This window comes from Thermobia domestica, chromosome 10, assembly GCF_964235325.1.
Source record: "Thermobia domestica chromosome 10, izTheDome1.hap1.1, whole genome shotgun sequence".
Lineage (NCBI taxonomy): Eukaryota > Metazoa > Arthropoda > Insecta > Zygentoma > Lepismatidae > Thermobia > Thermobia domestica.
Genome location: NC_137463.1, coordinates 235,242,034 through 235,268,967, shown reverse-complemented (window position 1 = coordinate 235,268,967; position 26,934 = coordinate 235,242,034). Strand labels below are relative to the sequence as shown.

Here is a 26,934-nt window from a genome sequence, read left to right as displayed (position 1 = left end):
ATAATATGTTAGTATCTTCGTAAAATATATATATTTCAATGTAAACAAGTTCTTTAAACAAAAGAAAGCTTTGTAGTAGAGCGCTTACCTCTGACGCGTTAGGTCCCTGTTCGATTCCTGCTCCCGACAAATAGCCTTTTGGTGAACACTGTAGGTGTGGTTATTCTTAAGACTTTCCAGTTTCCTTACATTTTCTTGATTCCACCATTATCATGTATCTCATTGTCACCTTCTCTCTTACATTGATGTACAATCATGGGGCGTTAAACTAAAAGCAAAAAAAAAAAAAAAAAATTTTTTTTGCAAATATCCTAGTAAAAATGAGTTTTCTAGACTACACAAGTGGCCCCGCGTAGGGTAGTCGCTAGCGCTCTCGCCTTCGGTGCGAACGGTTCCGGGTTCGATCCCGGGGGAGAACTCGGTCGAAAAAGTATCAAAAGATTTTAAGTCCAGCCATCCTGAATGAGGTTTTCTTGGGTTTTCCTCATTCACAGCAGGCAAATGCCGGAGTGGTACCTAACATATAGGTCCCAGGCCGTTTTCTTCCTTCCCCAATCCTTTCTTCCCTTCCTTTCCCCGGATAGTGTACTCGCCGAGGAAAGTCATCCCTCATATGGGGTAACAAGGCCATTGATGCCGAAAGCCCAGAAATCTAAATCCTAAATCTTCACTACACAAGGAAATTTCCGCGCTGAAAACGGTTTATTAGCAATTATGTTAAGCAGTCCTGTAGTAAATCTGCACCAAGTAATAAATCGTCACATATAAAATGGAATGAATAAACACATAACATTCATTTTGCTACCTTGAAACATAATATGTTTCAAAACATTAATATTCAAAGTTTTTTCAAAATTCAGATTCACCCATTCCATTCTCCTCAATCATTTACGAGTTACAATAGTAAGAATTGTAGTCATAAACTACATTACTTACTTAGTACTATATTAAAGCAAGTTACACTAAAAGAATATATAATTAATGGGAATATTTAACTAAAGTAATAGTTAACTATTGTACTTACCCAGGCTTCCCAGGTTTCCTTCCTCTCTTCTGTTCCGTTTGTAAACAACCTCGTTTCGCAAGCAAAAGACGGTAGTTCAATGACGTCAGCCATGGCGAAAGAAAGAGTGTCTATAGGCGGTCTGGATCTTACACACAGATGGACGTATATAACGTATAGCTGAAGTATTTAACATACGTATACGTATGTAAAATACAGAAGATTGTTAGATATCAGACATCCTGCAGAGACATGATGTAATATCTAAGCGGGTAAAAGGCAGTACCTATGTAGTATATGGATAAAGTACGCTCCGTACAGATTTCCTTAGTAAACATAACGAATCCTTGTATTTGTACAATATACCGCTGTCCGGATAATGGATTTTTCTCAGTGTACATGTCAAGAAGTTAAGATAATTGAGTTCTTATTTTGCCTGAATGTTCTGTTGAAAGACGGGTTCCATATATAGCTCTTAAATATACATTTTAATTCTTCTTAAAATCCCATCGGAGATTGGTTAGTAAACTATGTATATGTAATCCGTTTTTTTCTAAATTGAAATACAAGAAACATCAATCTAACCAGATAGCGTGGGTCAATCAAAACTTGACCTATGACCCACCACCCACCGTGATCCACTCTGATCCACGACTCATCATGGCCCACTCCGACCCACGATCCACCATGGACCACTCTGATCCACTGTGACCCACTCCGACCCACCAAAACCTACCATCATCTCTGCCCCATGATCCACGCTCTCCTCTCCACTGACTAAAGAGGTTACACTTGTAATAAAACAAGACTGTGAAATTATCACTAATCGGAGTTCGAATTTCTACGGTCAATCGTTCAAACACTACTCTGTTACATTACCGGTGGATGTGACCTTTACACCGGTGGATGTGGGATATAACATGGTAAAGTGTTCGTCATGGTCCAACTTACGATCAATTTCAATTTTATTATTATATGTAATTATCTCCTCGTTGAATTACAAATATTTTTCTGCAGAAAATAGGATGAAATTTGAAATTCTGAAATTTAGGCAAAGTAGGCCAACGTAAATTAAAAAAAAGTGTAAAATTCGACTGTCTCTCTGCTATTATTACAATTACAAATATCAATATCCTAAAGTGACTAAAGTTCTTTTTTCACTTAGATATACTCATTTCAGGTAAGTAAATAGAAACAAATGAAAAAGGAAGAAAAATGGAGACCTTGAAAGTATAACATAGACAAATCCACCAGTGTTCAGGTGCTGTTTACAATGCACTTAACAGAGTGGGTCACAGTGGGTGGTGGATCACGTCCTGTGAACCCATGACCCATTACCCACTCACAAATGTTGACCTACTTGACCCACGACCCAATGATCCACTCTATCTCCGAATCTAACATGTCTGACCGCTATATAATTACTCTTCAAGCCTTCAACTATTTACAAACTCATCTGGATATGGATTTTAGGTTACTTGCCGACGGTAAAACCTCTTTCACAAAATTTACCCAATATCTACTAGTTTAAAAGTTACAAGAGTGTTTCAAATTAGGAATCGCCACAAAGTTCCGGTTCCGGTGGAACCGGTTCCGACTTTCAGGACCGATTCTGGAACCGGTTCCGGACCTGGATCCAAAAACCCGCTTCCAGAACTGGGTCTTAGAGACCGGTTCCAGACCTGGATCCGAAAACCTGGTTCCAGAACCGGATCTTGGGAACCGGTTCCAAACCTGCATCCGATGAATCGGTTCCAGACCTGCATCCGAAGAACCGGGTCCAGACCTGGATCCGAAGAACCGGTTCTGGCCATGCATATTTCAAATTCTCCAAGTATAAGCTGACTCTATCGTCTTCCCCTCTCTTCTTAGTTAATGATCCATAATCACACTTAATCTTATCCATTATTTATAAACGTAGTATTTATTGTTTTGTTCCATTGCGTTCTTACATTGTACGAGATTTAAACAACTTGTGTATGTTTAAAAAAAACTCGTTGCAAATAAAAAAAAAACTAAATCTTCCTGATCATTCAATTCAAGGTAAAGAATGTTTGGAATTTACTCACCCATTTTTTTTTTTTGTAATTTCTACAATGATTAAGACGTAGAAACTACAACGAACAAATTTTTCTTTTTATTTCCTTGGGCAAAGGTGCGACCATCTCTTCACAGACGCTCACAATGATTTCCTGTTTCCCCTACGCCTGAGGGAGACAATCCGGACAAAGTGTTCTGTAGCAAAGAGCGAAAGTGTTTCTGCCTGCTGCGTCGTTTATCTGGGGCAAGGTCTTACAACAGGAGTAGTTGCCTGAAGATGTAATAACAGTATTCATATATTCACAGCAGTGGCAATACCCATTATTGTTACAGGAGAAAATATACCGTAGTAAAAGGTCAAGTGGTAACCTTCCTACCAGGTATCACACATGCTCTGAAATGGAAATGAGTATACGTGATAAAAAGAGTTTCGTCACACATAAGTTTTGAAGTTGATTTTGAAGTTTTGAAGGTTGGAGACCCCAGTTTGATTCCCGTGTGGAGATAATTGTGGTTTATTGATCCATCATTTAGTTCGCCAGAAAACGAACATTAAATCCAAACAACCAACCAATTTAAATAAATAAATTAAACACACACACACACACACACACACACACATATATATATATATATATATATATATATATATATATATATATATATATATATATATATATATAGATAGATAGATAGATAGATAGATAGATAATCTGTTATCATTACAACATTACTGTTAGGAATCTTACTGTGAATGAACAAGCTTTCAAGTACTCTGGTGCTGGTCCCTTTGACATAATGATTACCTTCTTTGATACTCTTCATACACTACAATCTTATTGTTCTTTTCTGTATTTTACGCTATCACTCTTAAAATCAATAAAACTTTAAAAGAGATAATACACTTTATTATTATTATTATTATTATTATTATTATTATTATTATTATTATTATTATTATTATTATTATTATTATTATTATTATTATTGATGGTTGAACCATAATTTATATTAGGCTCAGTTTATATTAGCACTCTAACAGTCATTTGTGTTTACGTCGTCACTTGGGACGTGTCATGTTCTAGGTACACCCTTTAGGTACACTCATGTCTAAAATTATTGTCGCATGTCTATAAATATGTTGTTGTAGGAAGATAATTTGATGACGAATTCGCCCGGTATTTCTTATAATATTAGTATGTGTATAATCAACCAAGACATGTATGTGGCAAATTTCATGTCAAAAGAGCAGTAAATAAGAACAATAAAACGAAAATAAAATTTTCTTGTCCATTTAGCAACATTTTATTTTATTGATTATAATTTTCGTATTTATAATTCTTTTCCTATGAAATTTACCACACATATATATTTCCCGATTATACACACAGTATCAGTATTAAAAGTACCCTGCAAAATCATTATCAAATTATATTCTTACAAGACGACAGTTATAGTTATGCGACAATAATTTTGGACATAAGTGTACGTATTGTTTCAGATACTCTAACAGCACAAGATGTGCTAGGCATTAGCCATTTAGGTGTTCTAAATTCTTCTCCCACATTTGATGCATTTGTTATTTCTTTTTCTAAACGATTGTGTACTAGAAGCAATACGCATCAACTTTATTAGATAGCAACTGAAAGTGAATATGGAAGAACCATGAAATAAAGTAAATCGACACTCGTCAATTTGTTATAAAATTACATGGCGAGCAGCTTTTATCTGATCCCAAACGGTTCTAGTTGAATATATGCGGCTAAAGGAGCAAATTGATTAGCGGAATGCAAAAGACCTCAATAATTTATGCCTCTACAAGCGATGTTCTCTTTATCGCCTCTCTAGCCAAGTCGGAAGAGCACGCGGCTAGTAATCCAAAGGTTGGTGTCTCGCGACCATCCTAGGGTAGACCTACATTTTTACTTGTTTAAGGTATTGTTTAGACTCACCTTAATGGAAACACATTACACATATAGGCGATTTAACATATTTTGGGGAGTAATTTTGTGGTTTATTGACGCTTACGGCAGGGGAACATACCTAGAACATACTAGGCACATTCCCCAGGTACATGTCAGGCATGTGTCTAGAGGCGGACATAGATTGTGACTATCACTTGCCATCTATCTGATTTCTTTCTCAAAAGTATATAATGCACATACTGGACACATTCCCATATGCCTGAAGGAACATTTGGGATATGAGTGGTATGTGGTTCGGATCTTGGAACCTTAGGTGAACTGAAAGTTTAGTATAATGATTGCAATAATCAGTTTGATGTTTTATAACTGTTTGTATTACGGATTCATATTATGTAAGGTTTATTTGTCATCTCGTCGATTTGAAGGGACGCATCCCACTCTCAGTTCCGGGAGTATCTCTCTCTCTCTCTCTCTCTCTCTCTCTCTCTCTCTCTCTGCCTGCATGCATATATATATACAGAGAGCGGAAGAGACAGAAACTATCGAATTGAAGGTGGTTTTCGTTTCAGAGTGAGATAATCGACAAAAGTGCATTGACATGATGTTGTATGCAATAAGCATATTTCTCAAGAAATTTGCTTATTGTAAACTCACGTGCGAAATTCGGGAAAATTTCGTTTTTCTGATCACTGCCCTTTGTTATACGTATATCCCTGATTACACACAACTGCTTCCTCGTTTTTATTGTTTCACTTCTTTAATAAATGTCACTGGAATTTTTTACCTTACATATTAAACGGGTAATACGCTCTCTTTTACTACCTCTCATGTGCTGTATGCCTTATTAACAAATATAGAAAAATATTCCTTGGAGTGGATTCGAACTGACATCCTTTGGATTTATAATCTAGCGTCTTAATCATTACAGCAAGATCGCTGCTTGGTAAGTGTTCAGTTGTTGGTATATTTGTTCGTATTTGTATTTTATGTTCCCACTTCGACAATTTTTACCCTTTTTTCTTCTTTTACCTGTTGTTTCTGGATTTTTTCTTTTGGTGTCGTCATTACACCATGCAGTGTTCGTATTACAACTTGTTCCCCTCTTCAATGTCTTATTCAGATTAGGTTTTTCTCCTTACCCTTTTCTACACTTTTGATTGATTTAATTCTCATATTCTTCACGGTTAGAGCACAGGAATGCCAGACTTAAAAATGAGATATTTCTTTTCTGACAGAGAGTACCTTTCGAACACTACTTCAACTTGGAGTCTAAGTAGATGCACCTATTTTTTTAAAGATCATTTTCTTAAAATTTTCAAGGAAAAAATTCAAATTTCTGCCGAAATTATGGATCGTGACACATGCAAATGGTGCCATTTGAATGCTTTGTTTGTATGTTTTGTGTGTTGTTAGTTTTGATGTTTTGTGGTGCTTTATTGACAAACATATATAAATGTCTTATTGTAAGGTATTTTTACTTTTTCGAGGTAGTGATGGATGAAGGAATATAAATGATTGGATAAAAGTACTGTGAATATTGTAAAGGTTTCATCCAATGATAACAGTAAATTTTTATTCCTTATCTACATTATGTTTCTGTTGAAAAAAGTCATGTAACTGAAAGAACATCTAATTATTTAATGTAATATTCTAGCAATTCCACTAAGCAATACTAACAAATATTGTGTTCATCTTAAAATAGAATTGTTAAATTTTTATTTGCCATGCACGTCGTATGCATTCCTTTTTATTTATTACGTGATATGTCTACCTTTTTCCTTACTAGTTCCTATACATATTTTAAAAATGCATTAATCTAACAGGACGCTGCAATATGCACTGGTATATAGGCCCTGGAGTGAAAATCTCAATATTGGACCAAGGAAGAAACTGGTCAAATGCTGTATATGGAGTATTGGACTGCATGTTCGGACTTGGACATTACGAAAGTTAGAGAAGTATTTATAGAGCTTCGAAATATGATGCTGGAAGAAAATGGAGGAGATAAAATGGACGGAGAGAGTAAACAAACAAATATATTTTTTAAAAGGGTAGGAAAGAAGAGGATAGTTTTATCCAAGTTCTTCTGTAGGAAAGTCAATTGAAATTGACAGATCTTGCGAAAAAAAATTGACTTCTTCATAACACTGCAGAGGGAAAGATGGAAGGAGAGCGAGGAATAGGAAGAAGAACACGATTGATGAATTGAAAAACAGAAGATAAAGGAGGAAAACTGGCAGTAAAAGGAGGAAACTGAAGATGAAGAAACGCACAAGAAATATTTTCAACTAAACCTAAAGGACTAAAAATGTTCTCTTGTATTAGCTCCATAACCTGCCGACATGTAGAATATTTAATAATAATAATAATAATAATAATAATAATAATAATAATAATAATAATAATAATAATAATAATAATAATAATAATAATAATAAACTATTTAATATGCAAAAAGTAAGTATCCGGGTTAATTTTGACTCATTTTAGCGCTCCGAGGGTTTATTTGTGTGATCTATAACACAACAATGATTTTAGTGTCCATGATTCCTGTATAGTCCAGTGTTTGAAGTGGAAAAAATGCTGAGACGGTATGTTTAATTAGGATTTTGACTCGACATACCGGCTATCTAAATGTTGAAATGCAGTGAGGGTATATTGCCTGAAAGATTGCATTTCTATTTACATAATGACTGAAAACTATTGCAGAGCTTCTCTGTACTAACAGGGGATGAGTAATATGGAAAGACTTTGATTCCCCGCCAACAGCTTTCTGAAAAAAAAAATGAAAAATATCCCCTTATGTTGTATTATAGAGAATTATACACGAAAATGCTCACTAACTAAATTAGGATATTAACAATATCCTGCGGGAAAACTCCCGGTCCTTTCACTCGACTTTGGGGTATTCCAAACCCCCGGAAGATCCGCCCCACTGCAGACAACCCTTAAATCCGCCCATGTTCAAAACACGACATTTATATGCATTAATAGAACAGGACACATACACATACATAAAAAAGAAACAATTCAATATGACACATCAAAATATAAACTAGGTAACTTCTATGAAGACGCCTCATTTTAAAAACAAAAGGTAGGAAAAATATAAACAAAAATATCGGTCTTGTCAACTTAGAAATTATTTCTACATAAGAAATGAAATCTTTTTACGTGCAAAGCTATTCGACAATTACTATATATAAAAATGTATTTATTAAAGGTATTTATTATCTACTTTCCAGTGACTGTATGTTCTAATCATTGAAAAACCAGAGACGGTATGCCTTAATCACTGAAAAACCGTAGGCGGTATGGCTATACCACCGCATACCGTATCACTTCGACCACTGTCATATACTAGTTGAAACTCATTTCCTCTGTGAGGAGCTCTTTGGTTAGCAGATTCTTTAGGAACTCTTCTTAGTTCTGGTTTCCATTCTTTTATTTAAAGTCCCATGGATATGCCCTTTTAACTAAAGGAATCACGTGGTGAATGAAAGTTATGATTATGATAGAATCGGTGGAATGAAAATGTGAGAGGAAACAGGAGAATTCCGAGAAAAAGCACGAACAGGATATTGTCCATGACAATTATACATGGCCTGGTATCGAATAGGGCAGGGCGCAAAATTTCAAAGTCAGAAGCACTCGCCAATCCAAAAGTGATAGTCGCCAGGATCTCTGACGTATAAATTATGAGAGCCCCCTCCCCCAACACACACACATACGGCTTTTGGTTTGACCAAGAAAGAGATTACATCAGGGCATAGAATTTCAAAACAGACAATTAGATTCAAGATCATCAATTTTGAATTGGACACATTCATATATATGTTTAAAAAATATCTTACCTTAAAACTTCACGTGTAACGCTCTCTCTCTGCACTAAAGTACCAGTTGTCGATTCCAGTTTTCCGATCAAAGTCCTCAAGTGAAGGGCCATTGATTGAAATTGTCAGCAAATCATCCAATGGGCCAGTCTTCAGTGAATTCCTGTATGCAATCTTAACTCTATTGGGACTGGTGAAGCCTCTCTCACATGAAGTAGTACTAACTAACTAAGTAACTCTATAACCTATGGAATCCGGTGGTTCAATGCCGCGTTCACAAAAGCTCTCCACTGACTTCTATCCTTAGCCAATTGGATCCACTTTCTACTTTGTATTCCAATCTCTGCGAGATCCATCTTAATATTGTCCTCCCATCTACGCCTAGGTCTTCCTAATGGTCGTTTTCCGATTGGTCTTCCAGTCAAGACTTTGAAAGCATTTCTACTTTCTTCCATTCTAGCTACATGAGCCGACCAGCTAAGCCTTCTAGACTTGACGACCCTAACAATGTTTGCTAAACCGTATCATGTATAAATTATGTAGCTCTTCGTTATGAAGTTTCCACCATTCCTCATTCCCGTTCCTCTTGGGTCCGAATATTCGTCTCAGGATCTTGTTCTCAAATACTTTCAGTCTATGTTCTTCCCTCAGAGTAAGCGACCATGTTTCGCAACCATACAGAACAACAGGCATGATTATCGTTTTATATATTTTAAGCTTCAAATTCCTCGACAGAATTAGAGACTACAAGAGATTTTGAACCGAATAGTAACACGAATTCCCTGCTTTTAGTCGACATTTAATTTCTTCGTGAATATGATTTTCGTCTGTTAATATTGATCCTAGATATTTGAAAGTATTCACTTTATTAAAAGTATTATTTAATATTTTAACGCATCCATAATTTGCCGTATTACGGTCCCGATGCACTTCCATATATTTAGTTTTCTCTGTATTTACTTCTAAACCCATGTCCCTGCAAGCGTTTAATAAGATCTCTGCATTTCTTTCTATTGTTCTCCTATCATCCCCTATTAAATTTACATCATCAGCATATGCCATAACCTGGTGAATACCGTTCAACTCTAGGCCCTGGTTGCTATCTTTGATTTTCCTTATGGAGTATTCCAGCACATAGTTAAATAATAATGGTGACAACGCATTTCCTTGTTTCAGGCCATTTTCGACGTGAAAGCTCGTGGACAAAAATTATTCTACCCGGACTTTACTTTGGAATTCATTTAAACATAATTAATTAATCTAATTAGCTTTCTCGGTATTATAAGTTCCGTAAGAACGTTCTATAATGTTTCTCTCCTAACCGAGTCGTACGCCTTTCTAAAATCAATAAATAGTTGATGTACCGGGGTATTGTATTCCCACTTTTTTTTCGAGTATTTGGCGAATAGTAAATATTTGGTCGATAGTTGATCGATTTCGTCTAAATCCGCACTGATAATCTCCAATAATTTCATCTGCGTATGGGGTCAATCTTGCTAATAGAATATTTGAAAGGATTTTATAGGATGTTGACAGAAGTGAGATGCCTCGATAATTATTATAGTCAGTTTTGTTGCCTTTCTTGTGAATTGGAACAATGATTAATTCTTTCCACTGTTGTGGCAATTTTCCTTGTTTTAGTTCAGATAAGGAGAATGAGTTTGTGTATCTTGTTACACAATTTTTCGCCTCCAGCTAAAATTAACTCAGCCGAAATTTCATCTACATCCGGAGATTTGTGTTTCTTTAATTTCTTTATAGCGGTTTCTAATTCTATTCGGTTGGGTTTTGGAATATACGGTTCTGTGGTATGTATCTCCTTTTCACCACGCACATTAGTTTTTGGCTGCGTGTTCAGAAAATCGTGAAAGAAATCTTTCCATCCATTTAAGATGCTATTCGTATCAGTGAGAACTGTTCCGTCAGCTTTCTTTAATATATAAGCACGAGGTTGATAGCCTTTCTTAAATTCGCTGATCCCCTTATACATACGCCAAATATTTTTATTTTTACTGTCATCTTGAAGTTCCTTAATTTTAGCTTTCAAAAAATTGCGTTTCTTTCTTCTAAAAGTTTTGGAAGTTTCCTGCCTGATATTTGCGAAATTTTGTAGTTATTTCATTCGGATTTTGCCTCTTTTCTATTCTCTGCTAGTTTAATGCATTCCTGGTCGAACCATGGTTTCTTCCTACGTATTTCTGCGTGTCCCAATTTTTCTTTTGCTGAACTTTTAATGCTATCTCTAATTTCAATCCAAGTATCCTCAACACTAGTGCACTCCGAATCTTCTAAAGCCGAGAATCTATTCGAAACTTCAATCTGGTATTTCTCTCTTACCTGGCTCTTTTATAATTTCTTTAAATTAAATCTCTCCATTTTCGGACATTGAATATTACCTTTATTCAACGATAATCTCTCTCGTATTATCGCTGCTACCAGGTAGTGATCAGTATCACAATCTAAATGACCGGACATCAATTATGCTAGATTGCCTTCTTCTATCTACTAAAACGTGATCAATTTGATTGTGTGTTTCTCCGTCTGATGATGCCCAACTGTACTTATGAACGTCGCGATGTGGGAATTTGTGCTCTTCACGATTAGGATTTTGGATGTTACAAAGTTCACGAGTATGATACCGTTGTCATTACTTTCCTTATGCAGACTTTCGTTCCCTATAATCGGTTTGAAAATATCCTCTCGTCCTACCTTCGCATTGAAATCCCCTAATAGAATTTTCATATGGTATCGCGGGAGTTGGTCGAATATCCGTTCCACTTCTTCGTAAAAACTGTCTTTTATATCGTCAATATTATCTTCAGTTGGGGCATGTACATTTAAAACAATAATATCACACCACCGTCTCTTAAGAGTAAAAGAAAGTCTGTCAGTGACAAATTCAACCCGTTTAATTGCTGGTAATATTCGTTTGTGAACGAAAAACTCTGTTCCTAACTGGTGATTTTTATTTCCTTCACCGTAAAAGAACGTAAATTTTCAGGAATTCACAGATCCATTTCCTTCCTACCTAACTTCCTAAACTTCTATTGGGTCCATCCTGTATTTCTCTAACTCACTCGTTACGGATTTTAAAGCCCTATAAGACTATAAAGACTTCTAATATTCCATGTTCCAAATCTCATGTCCATTTTCTTTTGCTGAGGTCGTGCCAAGTTATCAGTCCTTGTCCGAGGCTTTTGTAAATGTTTGTGAACAAGTGGGCTTTTTTTTTTTTTTTTTTTTTTTTTTTTTTTACAGGATGAGGTTGTTAGCCTTACCCAAACCCCCAAGCTAACCGATATATCTAGAGGCCTTATCCTCGATCCGCAACCTGAGGACGCGCCATGCCGTGGTGACAGGAACCAACGTTACATGGCATGAAGCAGTACTCATAAGTAAAACTAAACAGAGTGTGAAAATTGGAAGCAAATTTGGCAAACTCGTAATGAAGTTTTCACTGTAAATCTTTTTCAGTGTCTGATTCAACATCAATGAAGAAAACAAGTTTATATTCTGCCCCCTCTGCTAAGACAAAGTTCACTTTTTCACTGAAACTGCGCAACCGCATGAGTTTAGGCAGAAATCATTCCTACTGAACACTGTTCGCCAGCTCTAAATTTCTAGTCGCCAATGGCGACCTGGCGACCGGAAATTTTGCGCCCTGTAATAGGAATCGACCGCATCAGAGGTGAGCGCTCTACCAGTGAACCTTGTGCTCCAATGCTGTACTATTGTACTGAAAAAATGTTAAACTTTTGTGTCCGCTTTAGAGAAAAAAAATATGGCATATGTATATGTATATCTTATTTTTAAAGGGCATAAATCACACTTGTGGTTTCGGTATCTGGGCAGAATTAACAGTGATGATATGAAGTGCGAACGTGGGACAAAAGCAAGCATAGGAATGGTGAAAGAAGCCTTTAGGAAGAAGAAAAGTCTGGTTTGTGGGACGTTGAGTAAAAAGTTAACAAGCAATCTCATAAAATGCTTCGTTTGGAGTATTGTACTGTATGGGTCAGAAACATGGACATTGCACAAAAATGCTGAAAAACGACTGAAAGCTGTCGAAATGGGAATGATGAGAAGAATGGTAAGAATTAGCTGGGTCGAGCGGTAAACGAATGAGGGAGTGTTAGAAATGGTGGGAGCAAAAAGAAAAAAAACTTAGATATTATTAAGAAGAGGAAGAGAAACTGGATGGGACATTGGCTAAGAACGAAGTGTATAATGAGGGACGTACTAGAGGGTGTGAAGGCAGGAAACAGAGGGAGGAGACAAAGAAGATTACAATTAATGGACTATATCAAAACAGAGAAATTGTACATGAAAACGAAGAGGTTAGCGGAAGACAGTGGAGAATGGAAACTTCTCAGTAGCGGCAAGTGATCTATCAATAATGGCAGAATACCTATTATGATGGTGGTGATGTGTTAACAATGATCATTGATAATTATTTTTGGATTGAAATTCAGACATATTTTAATTTTCTGTGAAATACTGTAGTATAAGCATCTAAAATTTTTAATTTGTTGTTAAGTATTTCCAAATGGCTTGTGACAATTATACCTACTTGAAAACGAGTATACAATTTTCAGTTCTTGATGCGAAGCCAAAAATATCAAGGTTACTTGTAAAGAGAAACCTGTTTATTAAACGATGATCTATGTGCACTTCGAACGGATTTACTGATAACGTCAGATGCGAATTAGAAGCAAAAACGTGTCTTCAAAAGAACCGTTTCATTCAATGAGTTATAGAATGCTTTTTCAACTAAATTGTTTCTAATTACTCTTGAGGCACTGTTTGAGAAAATATTCATGATTGATTGCACTTCAATAACTAACATTAAAATTAAAAGTTTGTCTATTTGTCTTCTCTACAAGTAGCTCACCTTCCAAGAAGGAAATATTTTATTTTCATTTTTGCAGGTAACCGTAGAGGTTATGTTCAATTATAACTACCGAACTACCGTTTTGTTGCCCAAGTAAAATCCTAAATAGCCTATAGTCTAGATATTTGGCAAGAAAAGAAAAACTGTATTTATAGCCATAACAACTGTAACAACCATTGTAAAGTAAATCTACATTCAGGGTTGCTCATAAAATATCGTTTTGGAAGGAACTAAGACTCGATATTAAAAGGCAACCAAGCAAGTTCTGTCGCTTTTTGTGGAGGTCTGTGTTCAATTGGCCCTCACACCGTGAGATTGCGAATGGAGATAAGGCGAATGTGATTTGTTGGTGTGGGTATATCCAACATACTACCTGGTTGTGGTAGTTCAGTTACACGGTGAACTTGCGTAAGGGCAGAGTGAACATGGGGACCTCCACAGAGCGTCATAAGGGCATGTATGCTGTACAAGTTCAAACTGGGGTCAAACGACGCTGCAGCGGGGCGGAAGATATACCAGGCCTTTGGTGAGGGTATCGTGACTACGCGGACAGTGCAGTGGTGATTTAACAAGTTTAAGGACGGTGATGGAACACTCGAAGACGCACCACGTGCCGGAAGATCAACACATGTACAAAATAAAGATATTCAGGCAACAATTGAGGCGAACACTGGTCAGACATATGAGAAACTGGGACTACAATTCTGCGTGGGTGGAGAAACCATTCGGCAGCACCTCCATCAACTTGGAAAGCACTACAAGTTGGGTCGATGGATCCCACATGATTTGACTCCGGACCAGAAGGCAACGCAAGCAGCCATCTGTTGTTTCTTTGCTGTCTCGTCTGAAGAAGAAGCCATTTCTAGATAGGGTGTTGATATACGAAGCGATGAGAAGTAGGTTCTATACGAAGCTCCATGGCGCCGTTATCATTGCTTAGCAACCCATGAACCGGTTCCGACACAGTCGAAACCAGCACTGCACCAGAAGAAGGTCCTCCTGTGTGTTTGGTGGACTGCTCGCGGCATCGTGAACTGCTACCAGCAGATTAGAGCATCAATGTAACTGTGCACTGTCAGCAGTTGAGCAGTGTTCATGAAAAACTTAAAACTCTGGACCCAGCACTTCTGATATACACGAGGTGTGAAACAAAAAACAACAATACTGTTCCAATAAATCATTGTACTTACAAAATCAGTTTTCGCTGGCATTATCACCTTCAAAGTAGTCCCATTCAGCATTCAAAAACTTCTGCATTCGGTGCTGGCATTGCTGGTAACAGTTCTGGAACGAGGTTTTTAGAAGACTCTTCAGGAGATTCTCCGTTTTTGCCTGAACCTCTTCAACTGAGGTAAAATGGGTTCCCTTTAAGCAAGATTTAACTTCAGGAAATAAAAAAAAGTCACAAGGAGCCAAATCAGGTGAATAAGGAGGATGTCCCATGACAGTAATGTTTTTGCTGGTCAGAAACTGCTTGACAGATGGTACCGTGTAAGACAGCATTGTCCTAGTTCAACAGTCATCCATCACCCCATAATTCTGGCCTTTTCCCCTAATTTTTTAACAGTCTTTTTAGTACTTCGATGTAGTAGTAGTGTTGATTAACAGTCTGACCAGTGGGAACCCACACAATCATTAGAATTCCATTAATGTCGAAGAAGACAATTAACATTGCCTTGAATTTTGATTTTGAGATGCGTGCTTTTTTGGGGGGGTCTTGAGGATCCTGGAGATTTCCAGTGCATCGACTGTCGCTTATTTTCTGGGTCATAGGTAAAAATCCATGTCTCATCACATGTTAACAACAGATTCCAATAAATTTGTGTAATTTGCAATGCGTTCTAACATGTCCACACACACACACGTCTTTACGGCACTGTTTTTGGTTGTCGGACAGAACTTTTGGAACAATCTTCGCACAAATCTTCCTCATGTGTAATTCGTCAGTTAAAATACGTCGAACAGCTTCCCTATCCAAACTAACCAACTCCACCACTCCATAGAGACTTAATCTTCGGTCACCACGGATCACATCACGAACTTTGCCAATGTTTTGGTCTGTAATCGCTGACCTTGGGCGCTCAGCACGTTAATCATCTTCCACACTGTCCCTTCTTCCTGAAAACCGTTTATGCCATTGAAACACACGTGCACGAGACAAAATTTCATCTCCATAAGCCTCGGTTAACATTTGAAATGTTTCCGTAGATGATTTCTTAAGTTTCACAAGAAACTTAATGTTGATTCGCTGTTCGGTTTTTACTTAAGACATTTTTCCGGCAGAATGCAGTTGCACGTGTTCACTCAATGACGCAGTACTCCCAACTGGTGTGATCGGTTAAGTCGAAACTGGCCGCATGGATAGAAGAGGTGAGTGGGATGACGTCACCAAAATAGTTGTTGCCAACTCCACTCTTTTTTCAAGTTACACATTTAGTCTCTGTGTGTGTGTGTGTGTGTGTTACATCTCGTATATAAGATTACTATTATCTTTTCGTGTATTCTTTTATCTCAATTCTCCATTATACAAACTTTTTAAAAGAAAAAATTAATGAAATAAAATCTTTCAGTTTAACGTCAGACGTTATACCAGTTAATCTAAGGGAAACAGATGATTAAGATAAGTGATGATGATGGAAGAATTGGTGGAATGAGAATATGGAAGGAAACAAGAGCACCCGAAGAAAACCCATGACCACCAACTTACTGGGTCTGAGAAAGAACCCGGGACCCTATGCTTCCGAGATAAACGCTCTACCACTGAACTATCTTGCTCCTCCCACACCAACAAAAGAACAATCCGTACACTATATATACGGAATACACAAGGATGTCTTAATAGTGATTCTTTGTTGTGTTTTTATAATGAATTGTAACCAAATTACACAAGGTTTCCCAACCGGCGTGTTGCGAAATTTTATAGTTTTGACTTTATACGAGACTTTTAAATTTTTGCCTTAGGGTCTTTAATAAACAAGCTAAAATCAATTTTGAAACAGGCCGTGCCATTCAACATCTCGAACGGCAGCCAACAAGCCTAATTTCTAATCTAATCTAACTGAATCTTCAATGAACATACATTGTTAAGCACTGGCATTGAGTATAACTACATTAATAACTACTGTTCGAGGGTGTTTGCACTATGATATTGTTACTTTGTAATTATTTTAATGATATAATAAAATGTTAAATACAGTTCTTCCCTGTTTATACAAGTTATCTATTTCTAGACGTGTGACCCACTGAGAGTAGCGCCGAAAGTTCTGTCAGAAATTTGAAAAATGTGGGCACGAGATGGAAGGGAAAATGATATGGTCTTACATTCTTTTGATTATTTTTTTTCTGAAAGAGATTATTTTAAGAGAGGAGACTTCGTTCTTCGAGAAGCTAATCTTGAGAGGAACAGTTGTTATTGTTTCCTCGGGACCAAATATTATTTTTTTTAGAATGGTACCTAGCATCCAGGCGTCCACCCAGAATTTTTTGCTGGGAGGGGTCCAAGCTTATGGGGACCGATACTACAAGTCACTATGTCTAAGTAGTATTGAACGGGTATTAGTCTGCACACGGAAAGACGATAATTAATTGAAAAATAATTCCTCCTTTATTTCCAGAAAAAAAAATATAGAATTAGGTTGTTTTTATAAGAGAAAGAGTATAGATGAAGTGTAACATCAACATTTCATGCTACATCAATCATTTCCCTATTAAACAAGTTGAGTTGATTTTGAGTTTAACGTCCCTTTCAGCAGCGAGGTTATATGAGACGGGACCTACTGATTAACGTGGAATCCGAACCACATGAGCTCCCGCCGGAAATCGAACCCGGCTCTTCCACGCCAAAGGCGCGTACGCTAACCGCTTAGCCACGGAGGAGCTCCCCTGTTAAAAAAAAAGTATAGTTTTATTGAGAAAGTGTACAAATGTATATTGAATCTGGATATGCATGAGGGATGAATTAGGGCTTGAAGGACATCAAGAGTGTCACTATTCATCTCAACAAGCTCAAAAACTATGAATTCCACACTAATAAAAGTCGGTTTCGATTATTTTATGTGTCTTCTCCGTTAGGAGTGCTAAAGGGTCTTATCCCAACTGGGAACTGACCTTGAACTCAAAAGGCACCAAAACTGTTACGAATCAACTTAGTAACCCCCAAAACTATGAATTCAACAATAATACCGATCATTTTCAATTATGTTTTATATGTCACAATTTCCCATGTCCTCAGGAGTACTAGTGAGGACAAAATTTGGATTTAAACGTTATTAGAAGTATCACTATTAATATCAGAGATTCTGAAAATTGAAAGATTGTTGACCTGAGAAGGAGAAGATGATACATAGACGTAGGGGCATATTTAGAGGTGATTTTATAAATAATTTATAATATAATTTATCCTTATATTGAATTTGAACCGCACGTAAAGCTTTGGAACCCTCCTGAAATAAATTCCTGTCTACATAGAAGCTATGAAGACATAAAAACATGAAGAAATTTTCAGAAAAATAATTTCCTTGAGAATAAAACAGCACTAAAAAGTAAAGTAAACAGTATTTTCTTCTTACATTTCAAGTATATTTGTGAGCTCATCCGTGGCTAAGCGGTTAGCGTACGCGCCTTTGGCGTGGGAGACCCGGGTTCGATTCCCGGCGGGAGCTCATGTGGTTCGGATTCCACGTTAATCAGTAGGTCCACTTCTCATATAGCCTCGCTGCTGAAAGGGACGCTAAACTAAAATCAACTCAACTCAACTCAAGTATATTTGTAAGGACAAACCATAGTCCAGTGGTTGGAGCGTTGGACTCACCATCCGCGTGGTCCCAGATTCGATTCCAGGCCGATGCTTCCCAATTTTCGGCGTTCACCCAGCGTCGTGAGGCAAACTGGGGGGTCACGCGAGTAAAAGACATGATTACCACAAGGTCTAGAAATCTCCCGATACGCCTCTTAGAAACTGGGCGACACAGCACTGATTAGGTGTAAATTGCTAGGTTGAACGTAGTTCAACCTTTTGCTAACCGACAGCGTTGGAAGGGCTCAGACCCACACCCACAAGGGCCTGTCACATCAAGTGGCTTGGTTTTATTCCATATTTGTAGTCGTAGAACTCTGGAGTGCTCATAACAATAAATTTTAGAAGCGTATGCGTGATTTTATATTCTAAACACCATCCATTGTTTCACAATAACTTCATAGTACTTATCCTAATTTGAAGAAACTTCGATTGTGTGTTCTATGGCGCTTCTTGAATGCATCTGTTGTTTAGAGTCTGAAAACATAGAATGACATGGGTGCACAAAATATAATAAGCCGTCGAAAATTTATTGGAATAATATAAAAAGCGGATTAGAGTAAAGATATTCATTGGTACGTAAGTGCTATTAAAGGTTTAAAATAATCAATCACTAGGTCGTTTTACTCAATCTTGATTTAACATTCGTTCTCAAGTTATGGATTTACCAATCCAACAAATCTCAAAGGGCTTTAGCTGAGATATGACACATGCCATATACTTGGCGTATACATATATACATGATGGCGTATACATATATACATGATGGCGTATACATATGCACAGTGTATAATACATTTCATGTTTTTTCTATCAGAAATAATTTCATACAAGCTTTCGGTGTCATAGATTTCCTATTATCCACTATACTTTTCGACCTTTCTAAGACCTTTTACGTGATAGTAGTTTCTTAATTAATTTAAATTATTTACACGACCACATTGGAATACTGGAACATACAAGAGGTCTGCACGGGTTCGGGCCTACAAAGCATGGATCTCTTCGGCGGTAAATTTTTAAATACACAACCATAACTTTGTAAATATATGGTACAACGATATTTATAGGACCGTTCCTTCTGGAGAACTTTTAAAGCACATCTAAATTTGTAACTTGAGACACTCACAATAAAAATCTGATTATCATTGTGCAATTGAGAGTAGAACTAACTGTGTAGTGGAGAGAAAAACTAAAAATAACAGAAATAAACATGCTTATAAAATGTTTGAACAGCTCGAGTGTGGTTTCGATTCTTTTTCTTCACAGCAATCGACAATGACTGCTTTGAGGATTATCTGAGTGAGTTCAGTACACATCCATTTGCATAAGAATTTACACACATTGACATCTTTTTACAAAAAAATATTTGGAGTATTCATGTTTCCATTTCATGAGAATTTATATAAATGAAATAAAATATTTAGTTTAACGTATCACGATTATGAACCGAGGCTAAGGGAGACGGAATTTATATAAATGACCATTTTCTTTAGAGAATTCATATAGTTAGTAAGTGTAAATGAAAACCTTTATTTCGTTATTCTCTCCGAATCATGCAGAGTAAACTGCAAAATTAAATCTCTAGTTGTTGTAAATAAAAATACAATTTTGCGTTAATTATTAAGTTTCTGTAATTAGGGCTTATTTCGGGCTCATTGGTTAGTACACGAGTTCAGGCAGCTCGGATCTAAAACCTAAAACATATTTCGGACTCGGGTCGGGCCTAAAACATATTGCGGGCCGGTACGGGCCCGGCTAAAAATTCCGGCCCGTGCAGACCTGTAGCACATACTGTGTTGATGATAGTGTATAAACGTACCTTGAATGAAACATATTCCTCTTCTAGCAGCATTCACATTGGAAGAAACAATTCCTACATAATGGCTTACCTAAAGAAATAAAAGGAAATATACGTATAAATAAATAGCTTTATATATAGTGCTAGAACATTGATCAGCCAAATACAGCATTTTGTCAAATTGAGAAATTAGTACATTCAGATGTATTTTTTTTTAACGTTCGCTTATTTGTTATAGCTTTACAGCTTCGAATTAAGCATGTAACTTACAGCTTGACCTCTTATCATATATACTGTTATTTGGTTTAAGTACATCAAAGTATACTTATTCTAATATTTTTGTTAATTTTCTTGAGATTTCTATTTTACAATTATAGCTTCGCAGCGTTTATCTAAAATAACGCTACTGTACTTAGTAATATACACAATTCCATGTCTTGTTCTAGCATTAGGAACTTTCAATATAAAGTGTTGACTTGATTTGATGTTCAGTTTAACATCCCTTCCAGCAGTGATGCTGTATGAGACGTGCACCTACAGCTTAACGTAGAATCCGAACCACATAGTCCCTGCCGAGAATCGAACCCGGGCTCCCATGCCAAAGGTGCGTACACTAACAGGTTAGACACGAAAGAATTATAAAAAATGTTGAGCTATACGAATGTCGGACAATTTATTATTTTTAATTTTCTATTAGTGTTTCATTATGTGGCATGCGTCTATTTTCCAATTTCAAATTTTAAGAATGTTGTATGTTGTTCCTAATTATAAGCGATAAAGTCGTACCAGATTTTAAAACATAAAGGTTTGATAAAACGTCTTTATTCACTCTAGTTTTAATAATAATAATAATAATAATAATAATAATAATAATAATAATAATAATAATAATAATAATAATAATAATAATAATGTTATTATTATTAATAATAAAATAATAATATTATTATTTTAACAATTAGGTTTACATCTAGGGTCTCATCTCTTTACACTTTGGTTTCAGTAAAGAATTACAAATGGAGATGAAATGTATATTGGCAGGACGCTTAATCGATTCCAGAAATTTTTTCTCGCTATCTAGTACCTTTCTGCTCTTCAGTGATCAACCTTAAATACCGGAAATGATCGATTTCTGCTACTTCCGGTTTGAATATCACCTTAGGCAACGAACACGGATTATAACATTTGACCCTCTACAATCTAGGCAAGGGGAGGCACGGTGGCTCCGTGGTTGAGCGCTTACCTCAGGTGCGTGAAGTCTCTGCTTCGATACCCGGCCAAGTATGTTCGTGGCAGACAACATCGTGTTAGTGTGTTTTCTCGGGATAATTCCCTTTCCTCCCACACTCTCATTCCATCGATTATTCCATCAGCATTCACTTGCCTTCTCCTAAAAAGGCATAATCGTGTGACGTTAAACGGAAAGATTTCATTTCCTTCCATTTTCAATCTGGCCAAAATTGATGTTGATGTATCAAATAGCTGTTGAGATTTCTTGCTTCCTGAACGGACGGACGGACACGTGGACAGACAGGATAAATATATAAAATAATTTTGGAAAAGCAATCTACTTAAAACTCCATATTGTGGCAGCACATTTGCCAGTATTTGTTTGTAATATTACTGACTTTAAAAATTCTAAAATTTAAATGGACCTTATTTCAAACCATACTTACTACGATTAATTAAAGAAGTTTATTTTACATTCTGCCCGCCTCTGTCAAAGAACCTCGCACTCAGTTGGGTTTAAGTTCGCTACTTTCAATGCTGCTTTGGGCTAATTTCTTCAATAGGTCTTGAGCGCGCTAACCTCGATTAGTTATCAGTATCGTCTATTCTTAACGGGCTTAAAATTCTCTAATTCCAATGGAGCATACATTTGCTAAGCTCAACGTGCATTTGCTTGGTCTCACGCTCAATTGGCGCTCATCTCCGGTACGTCAGGTCCCTGGAACGATCCCAGCTTGTACCAAGTAAATTTTGTGGTAGACAAACACTGTACGCATGGGTTTTCTCGGGATTCTTTTTCTCCCTCTTTCTTCACTCCACTATATTATTCTTTATTATCGTCAAAATCTCCCTTACCCTCTGTGCATAATCGTGGGCATGAAATCAGGCGCGCAAACAACCACAAATGTTTGTTGAAAGAGGTCCAATACTATAGGTCACTATACGTCTATGTAGTGTTGAACGGGTATTATTCTGCACCCGACAAGGCGATAAGTATTTATAAAGTACTTCCACATATGTTTTCAGAAGGAAAAAAATGATAGAACTATATTTATATTTATATTAGTGTCACGTTAGAAGGGCCCGGACAAAAGGGTGAGAACAGAAAGGCCGGAGTTTTTGGACCCTTTTGCCTCGGGCCATTTTGACACGGGACCGTTTGATCCGGGGCCCTTTTTGACTCGGACCTTTCTGTCCTCGATCTTCTGTCCGGGCTCTTCTGATATGGAAATTGTTTTTGCCAGAAGAGAAAGAGTACAGATAAAGGGTAAGATCAAATCTTCATGCTACATCGGTCATTTGTCTGCTAAACAACTACAGTTTTGTTAAGGAAGTGTATGTTGAATTAGGAAGTTTCGGGGACCAGGTGCATCCGCCGCATAAGTGCGCCCAGTGGCGTATTTAGGGGGGATTCCGGGCTTAAGCCCCCCCGAAATCTTACTATAGTAAAGTATATGAAATATCTTGCAGAACTTTCACATTTCAGACAAAGCCCCCCCCCCCGAAACAAAATCGTCAATACGCCACTGGATGCGCCCCTGCATGAAACTAGAAATTTCATTTCATTTTACGCTTAATTGTTGAGCTTCAGCATGGCTGAGTTTTTGAGTAGCGAATTCGGACATCTCTTTTTAAGATATGATTTTTTCCCTTGCAAACTTGGACAAGAAAGCGCTATTTGAAATACAGCTTAAATTCAAATATCTGAGCTTTCCCCGCTGGTATACTGACCAGCGCGTGCGCCTTTGATATACAGTGTGCCGGATTCAATTCCCGGTGGGAGAGTATTATGGTGGTTCGGATTCCACCTTAGATTGTAGGTCCACACCTCATACAGCCTCGGTGCTGAAAAGGGGCGCTAAACTTTCACAGACAAAGAAATAATAAAAATATCCGAACTCATCTAGACACTAGTGCGTGTACCTTTGAGGCACTTGGTCCTTGATTCCATTTCCGGTGACAGAGTATTAAAAATTTCAATTTATTATGGTCGTTCGGATGTCACCTTAAAATGTTGGTCTATGCCTCATATAGCCTCGATATGGACAAGGGTTTCAAATTTTTAAAAAAAGAAAAAGAAAGAAATGTTACGAATATATGGTTGATTTGGCACTAAAATGACTGACCGTTGTTGTAGACTGCAGTTACATTTTTTTAAAGAAAAAAAAAACTACCCTTAGTCCTTGTGTTACACATGGCTATAGTCCAATAATGATGACAGAATGTAATTTATAATTTACTTTTAAAGAATAAAAATCTAAAATATTGCACTTCAAGTGCACAAGGAAACCTTTTTAAAGTACTAGTTTTTCCCAATGGAAATAGTTTCAATTTTCGTTACTAGGTGGCAATAAATGCAGAGGAACTGATGAGCGTTAGGTTTCACCCTGACATCTGGAGGGTAAATCTAGTACTTTTTAGACAAGTCTTGCAGAGAGAGTGACAGTGTTACTATGATGTTAGAACAAGAGGATCAGCGATTTTCTCATACATAAAAAATGTGAAATGTATCGGAGAAATCTGAACAACTCACGTGCATTATTTTATTGGGTTTCGGCATACTATTTCCCCTAGTACTCTAAATAAACGAAACAAAGATTCCTCCATGACTGAATTGTCAGCACTGTTCGAGCTGATGCAGTAGGTCTTCGTTCAATTCCTTGTCAAATCAAATATGGTTTCGATTCTACGTTAAGCTTTAAATTACGTCTCTCTACAATCTCAGGTCTAAAAGGATGTTAAGCTCAAAAGGAGGAAATGAAATGAAAAATCATCCTAAACTTCGACTGATCACAGCCTGTACTTTAAGGCAGTGGATGGCAACTTTTATTTGATTGACGACCCATTTGACCCATTCGAATGTGCAAGACGTGGTGATACATGTTTGGTTTTTATCGATAGGTATATATATTATAATAAGTGGTGTATTTAGGAATTTGTTTCGGGGGAGGGGGGTATGTGCAACACGTGAATAAACACTTATATTTTTCCTTATGGGCCGACAAATTTTAATGGTTTTGCATATAACAAATTTATTTCGGGGGTGGAGGGCTTGAGCCCGATAGCCATCCCTAATTACACTACTGATTATAACAGTATAAGCGTATAAGTTTGTACAAAGTAGTGGCTGTGTAATACTGAGCACAGTGGCGGATCTAGAAGATAAAAACTGGGGAGAGACAGTCAGAACCCAGACTATGATAGGTATATCATGAGTTTACTATGAACTTCCAAAAATATATAAGTAATAGCTTAAATTATTTTTGTCACTCAAAAAATGGGAGGGCCTAGGCCCCCCGAACCCGGCTAGATCCACTACTGACTGAGCATTGTTGCCGAACCTAAAGGAGTTGACTATTACAGTTAGTCTCAAATGCATTTGAACTATAATAATAATTATTAAATACGTACTTCATGATTTTTAAGTTCTAAAATTTCGTGACACATGCTATGGGACTGCGTGTCATACTAGTAGGGAATCACTGGTCTAAGGGATGCAGAAGGTATATTCAAATGATTCATAGGGCTGTGTGATATATCGAATCGATCGATTGATATTATGAAGTATCACGTATCAATATTTTTCGATATGTTAATATTTTGTATATTTTTTATTATTTCTATATTTTTTATATTTCGATACTTCGATATTTTGAATATTTTGATATTATCAATACATTATCGATGTTTTAAAACTTCCGGTATTTTTTATATTTCAATATTTCCGATGTTTTTCTATATTTCATTATTTTTCGACATGATAGGTATATCAATTAAGTTTCGACATATTTTTAAACCGATTTTCGATACCCAAATCCGGATATCACACAACTCTAATAATGGTCGAAGAGTAAAGACAGGGTCTCAGGGGAAGCTTGTAGCATGTGTTTCGATGCAGACTAAGATATATATTTTTGTAAAATCTCTATGTAGCTCTGAGAAGATGATTTTATTGATATTATGTATGTAAGAGGCCCCATCACGGCGAAATTAAAATACCACTAATTTTACAGTAATTATGTGATATATTCAAATAGATAAAAGATATCGAAATGTGGAACAAGAGCGTCCTAGACAATATTATTTTATATGAGACACCGTTATCACAACTCACTTATTTGCTTTCTATTTCCAGCCATTTTGAAAATCGGCATTTATTTTCGCGTTTCTAAATAGCTGCAAACGGAAAGCTACTAGGTGACTCGTGATAACGGTATCTCATGTAAAAATAATATTGTCTAGTAAGCTCTTTCTCCACATTTCGATTATCTTTTATTTATTTGAAGATATCACATAATTACTGTAAAATTAGTGGTATTTTAATTCCACAGTGCTTAGGCCTCTTAATTACTATTTAGTCAAGGAAAGTGGATGTTAATAGTGTGACCTGAGTACTTCAGTGAGAAATGCCAGTGAACAAGCATTGTTAAAATGAGAATTATTGATGTGTTGTATACGTGAGTAGACATTATAGGTTAACTTCTCAACGAACTCAAGTAATAATTAAGGCCTGTGACAAACATCTTGGCATTTCAGCTAAACGAATAAAACGCAAGCTCTGACGCGACGTTGCCAAGTGGTAAAGAGGTGTGGCTATGGTTAAGCAGACAAACTACAGCACGATCAGGTGAGAGGGAATAGACGTGGATATGTGCAAAATAAACGTGGCAATACTGCTGGCTTCTCATTTGCTAGCAGCATTTAAAGGGAACTTGGAGCGCCGCCTTCAAATGCCAAGATGTTTGTCACGCCATTTCGTTTATATTATTATGCTAATTTTAATTTGTGTTTGTCATATAATTAGAGAAGGGTCTCTAAATCAACTCATGGAATTCAACTGGTAAATAAAATGTTCCATTCCTGTTATGAAAATATAGTTGTTGTTATGGACTTAGGAACCAATATTAGGTGAGATCTACTGCTCGTTACCTTAACTTTGTTGCTATACTGATGTATAGCTCAGTGGTTCTCAAACTTTCCGATAACGCGGACCCCCTTTCAATGCTATCTGAAATTTACATGGTATTTAAAAAATATATTAATTAAATCTTTTTTAAAAAATTGTTATTGTTTCAGAGTTATTCTAACCTTTGCTGGAAAGAAAGCGGTTAAAGTCCAATGCTGCGTGTGTGTATTTTGGTATTTTTAATCTTTTCACGAAGTGATTGAAACAAAACAACGTTCTTATTTCTCTGTTGCGATCTATCTTCCAAGACTATATTAACCGCACGTAATTTGAATCAAGAGTTACTCGCAGTGGTGGATCTAGGAATATATTTTGAGAGGGGTTCATCTTTTTTTTTTTTTTTTTTTTTTTAAAGAAATCTCAGAATTGGGGCGGGAGACTTGGTGTTTATAAGCATAGGAATGACTAACATTTACTTTTTTTTCTTTTAAAAGAAAATCTGAAATTGGTGGT

The 26,934-nt window shown here is 36.7% G+C and overlaps 1 protein-coding gene and 1 long non-coding RNA gene across 4 annotated transcripts in view; both read right to left on the bottom strand.

The window, feature by feature from the left end:
* The window catches only part of LOC145663103 (uncharacterized), a 306,502-nt gene that overhangs the window by 58,716 nt on the left and 220,852 nt on the right, over positions 1–26,934 (bottom strand). For all 3 annotated transcript variants that reach the window (XM_081729377.1, XM_081729378.1, XM_081729376.1), the window contains exon 2: positions 20,307–20,376. In XM_081729377.1, coding sequence (XP_081585503.1) covers positions 20,307–20,339 — 33 coding nt within the window. In that variant the 5' untranslated portion in view covers positions 20,340–20,376. The remainder of the gene's footprint in view (positions 1–20,306; positions 20,377–26,934) is intronic.
* LOC145663104 (uncharacterized) overlaps positions 1–26,934 on the bottom strand; it is a 645,511-nt gene that overhangs the window by 543,995 nt on the left and 74,582 nt on the right. The window lies entirely within an intron of this gene.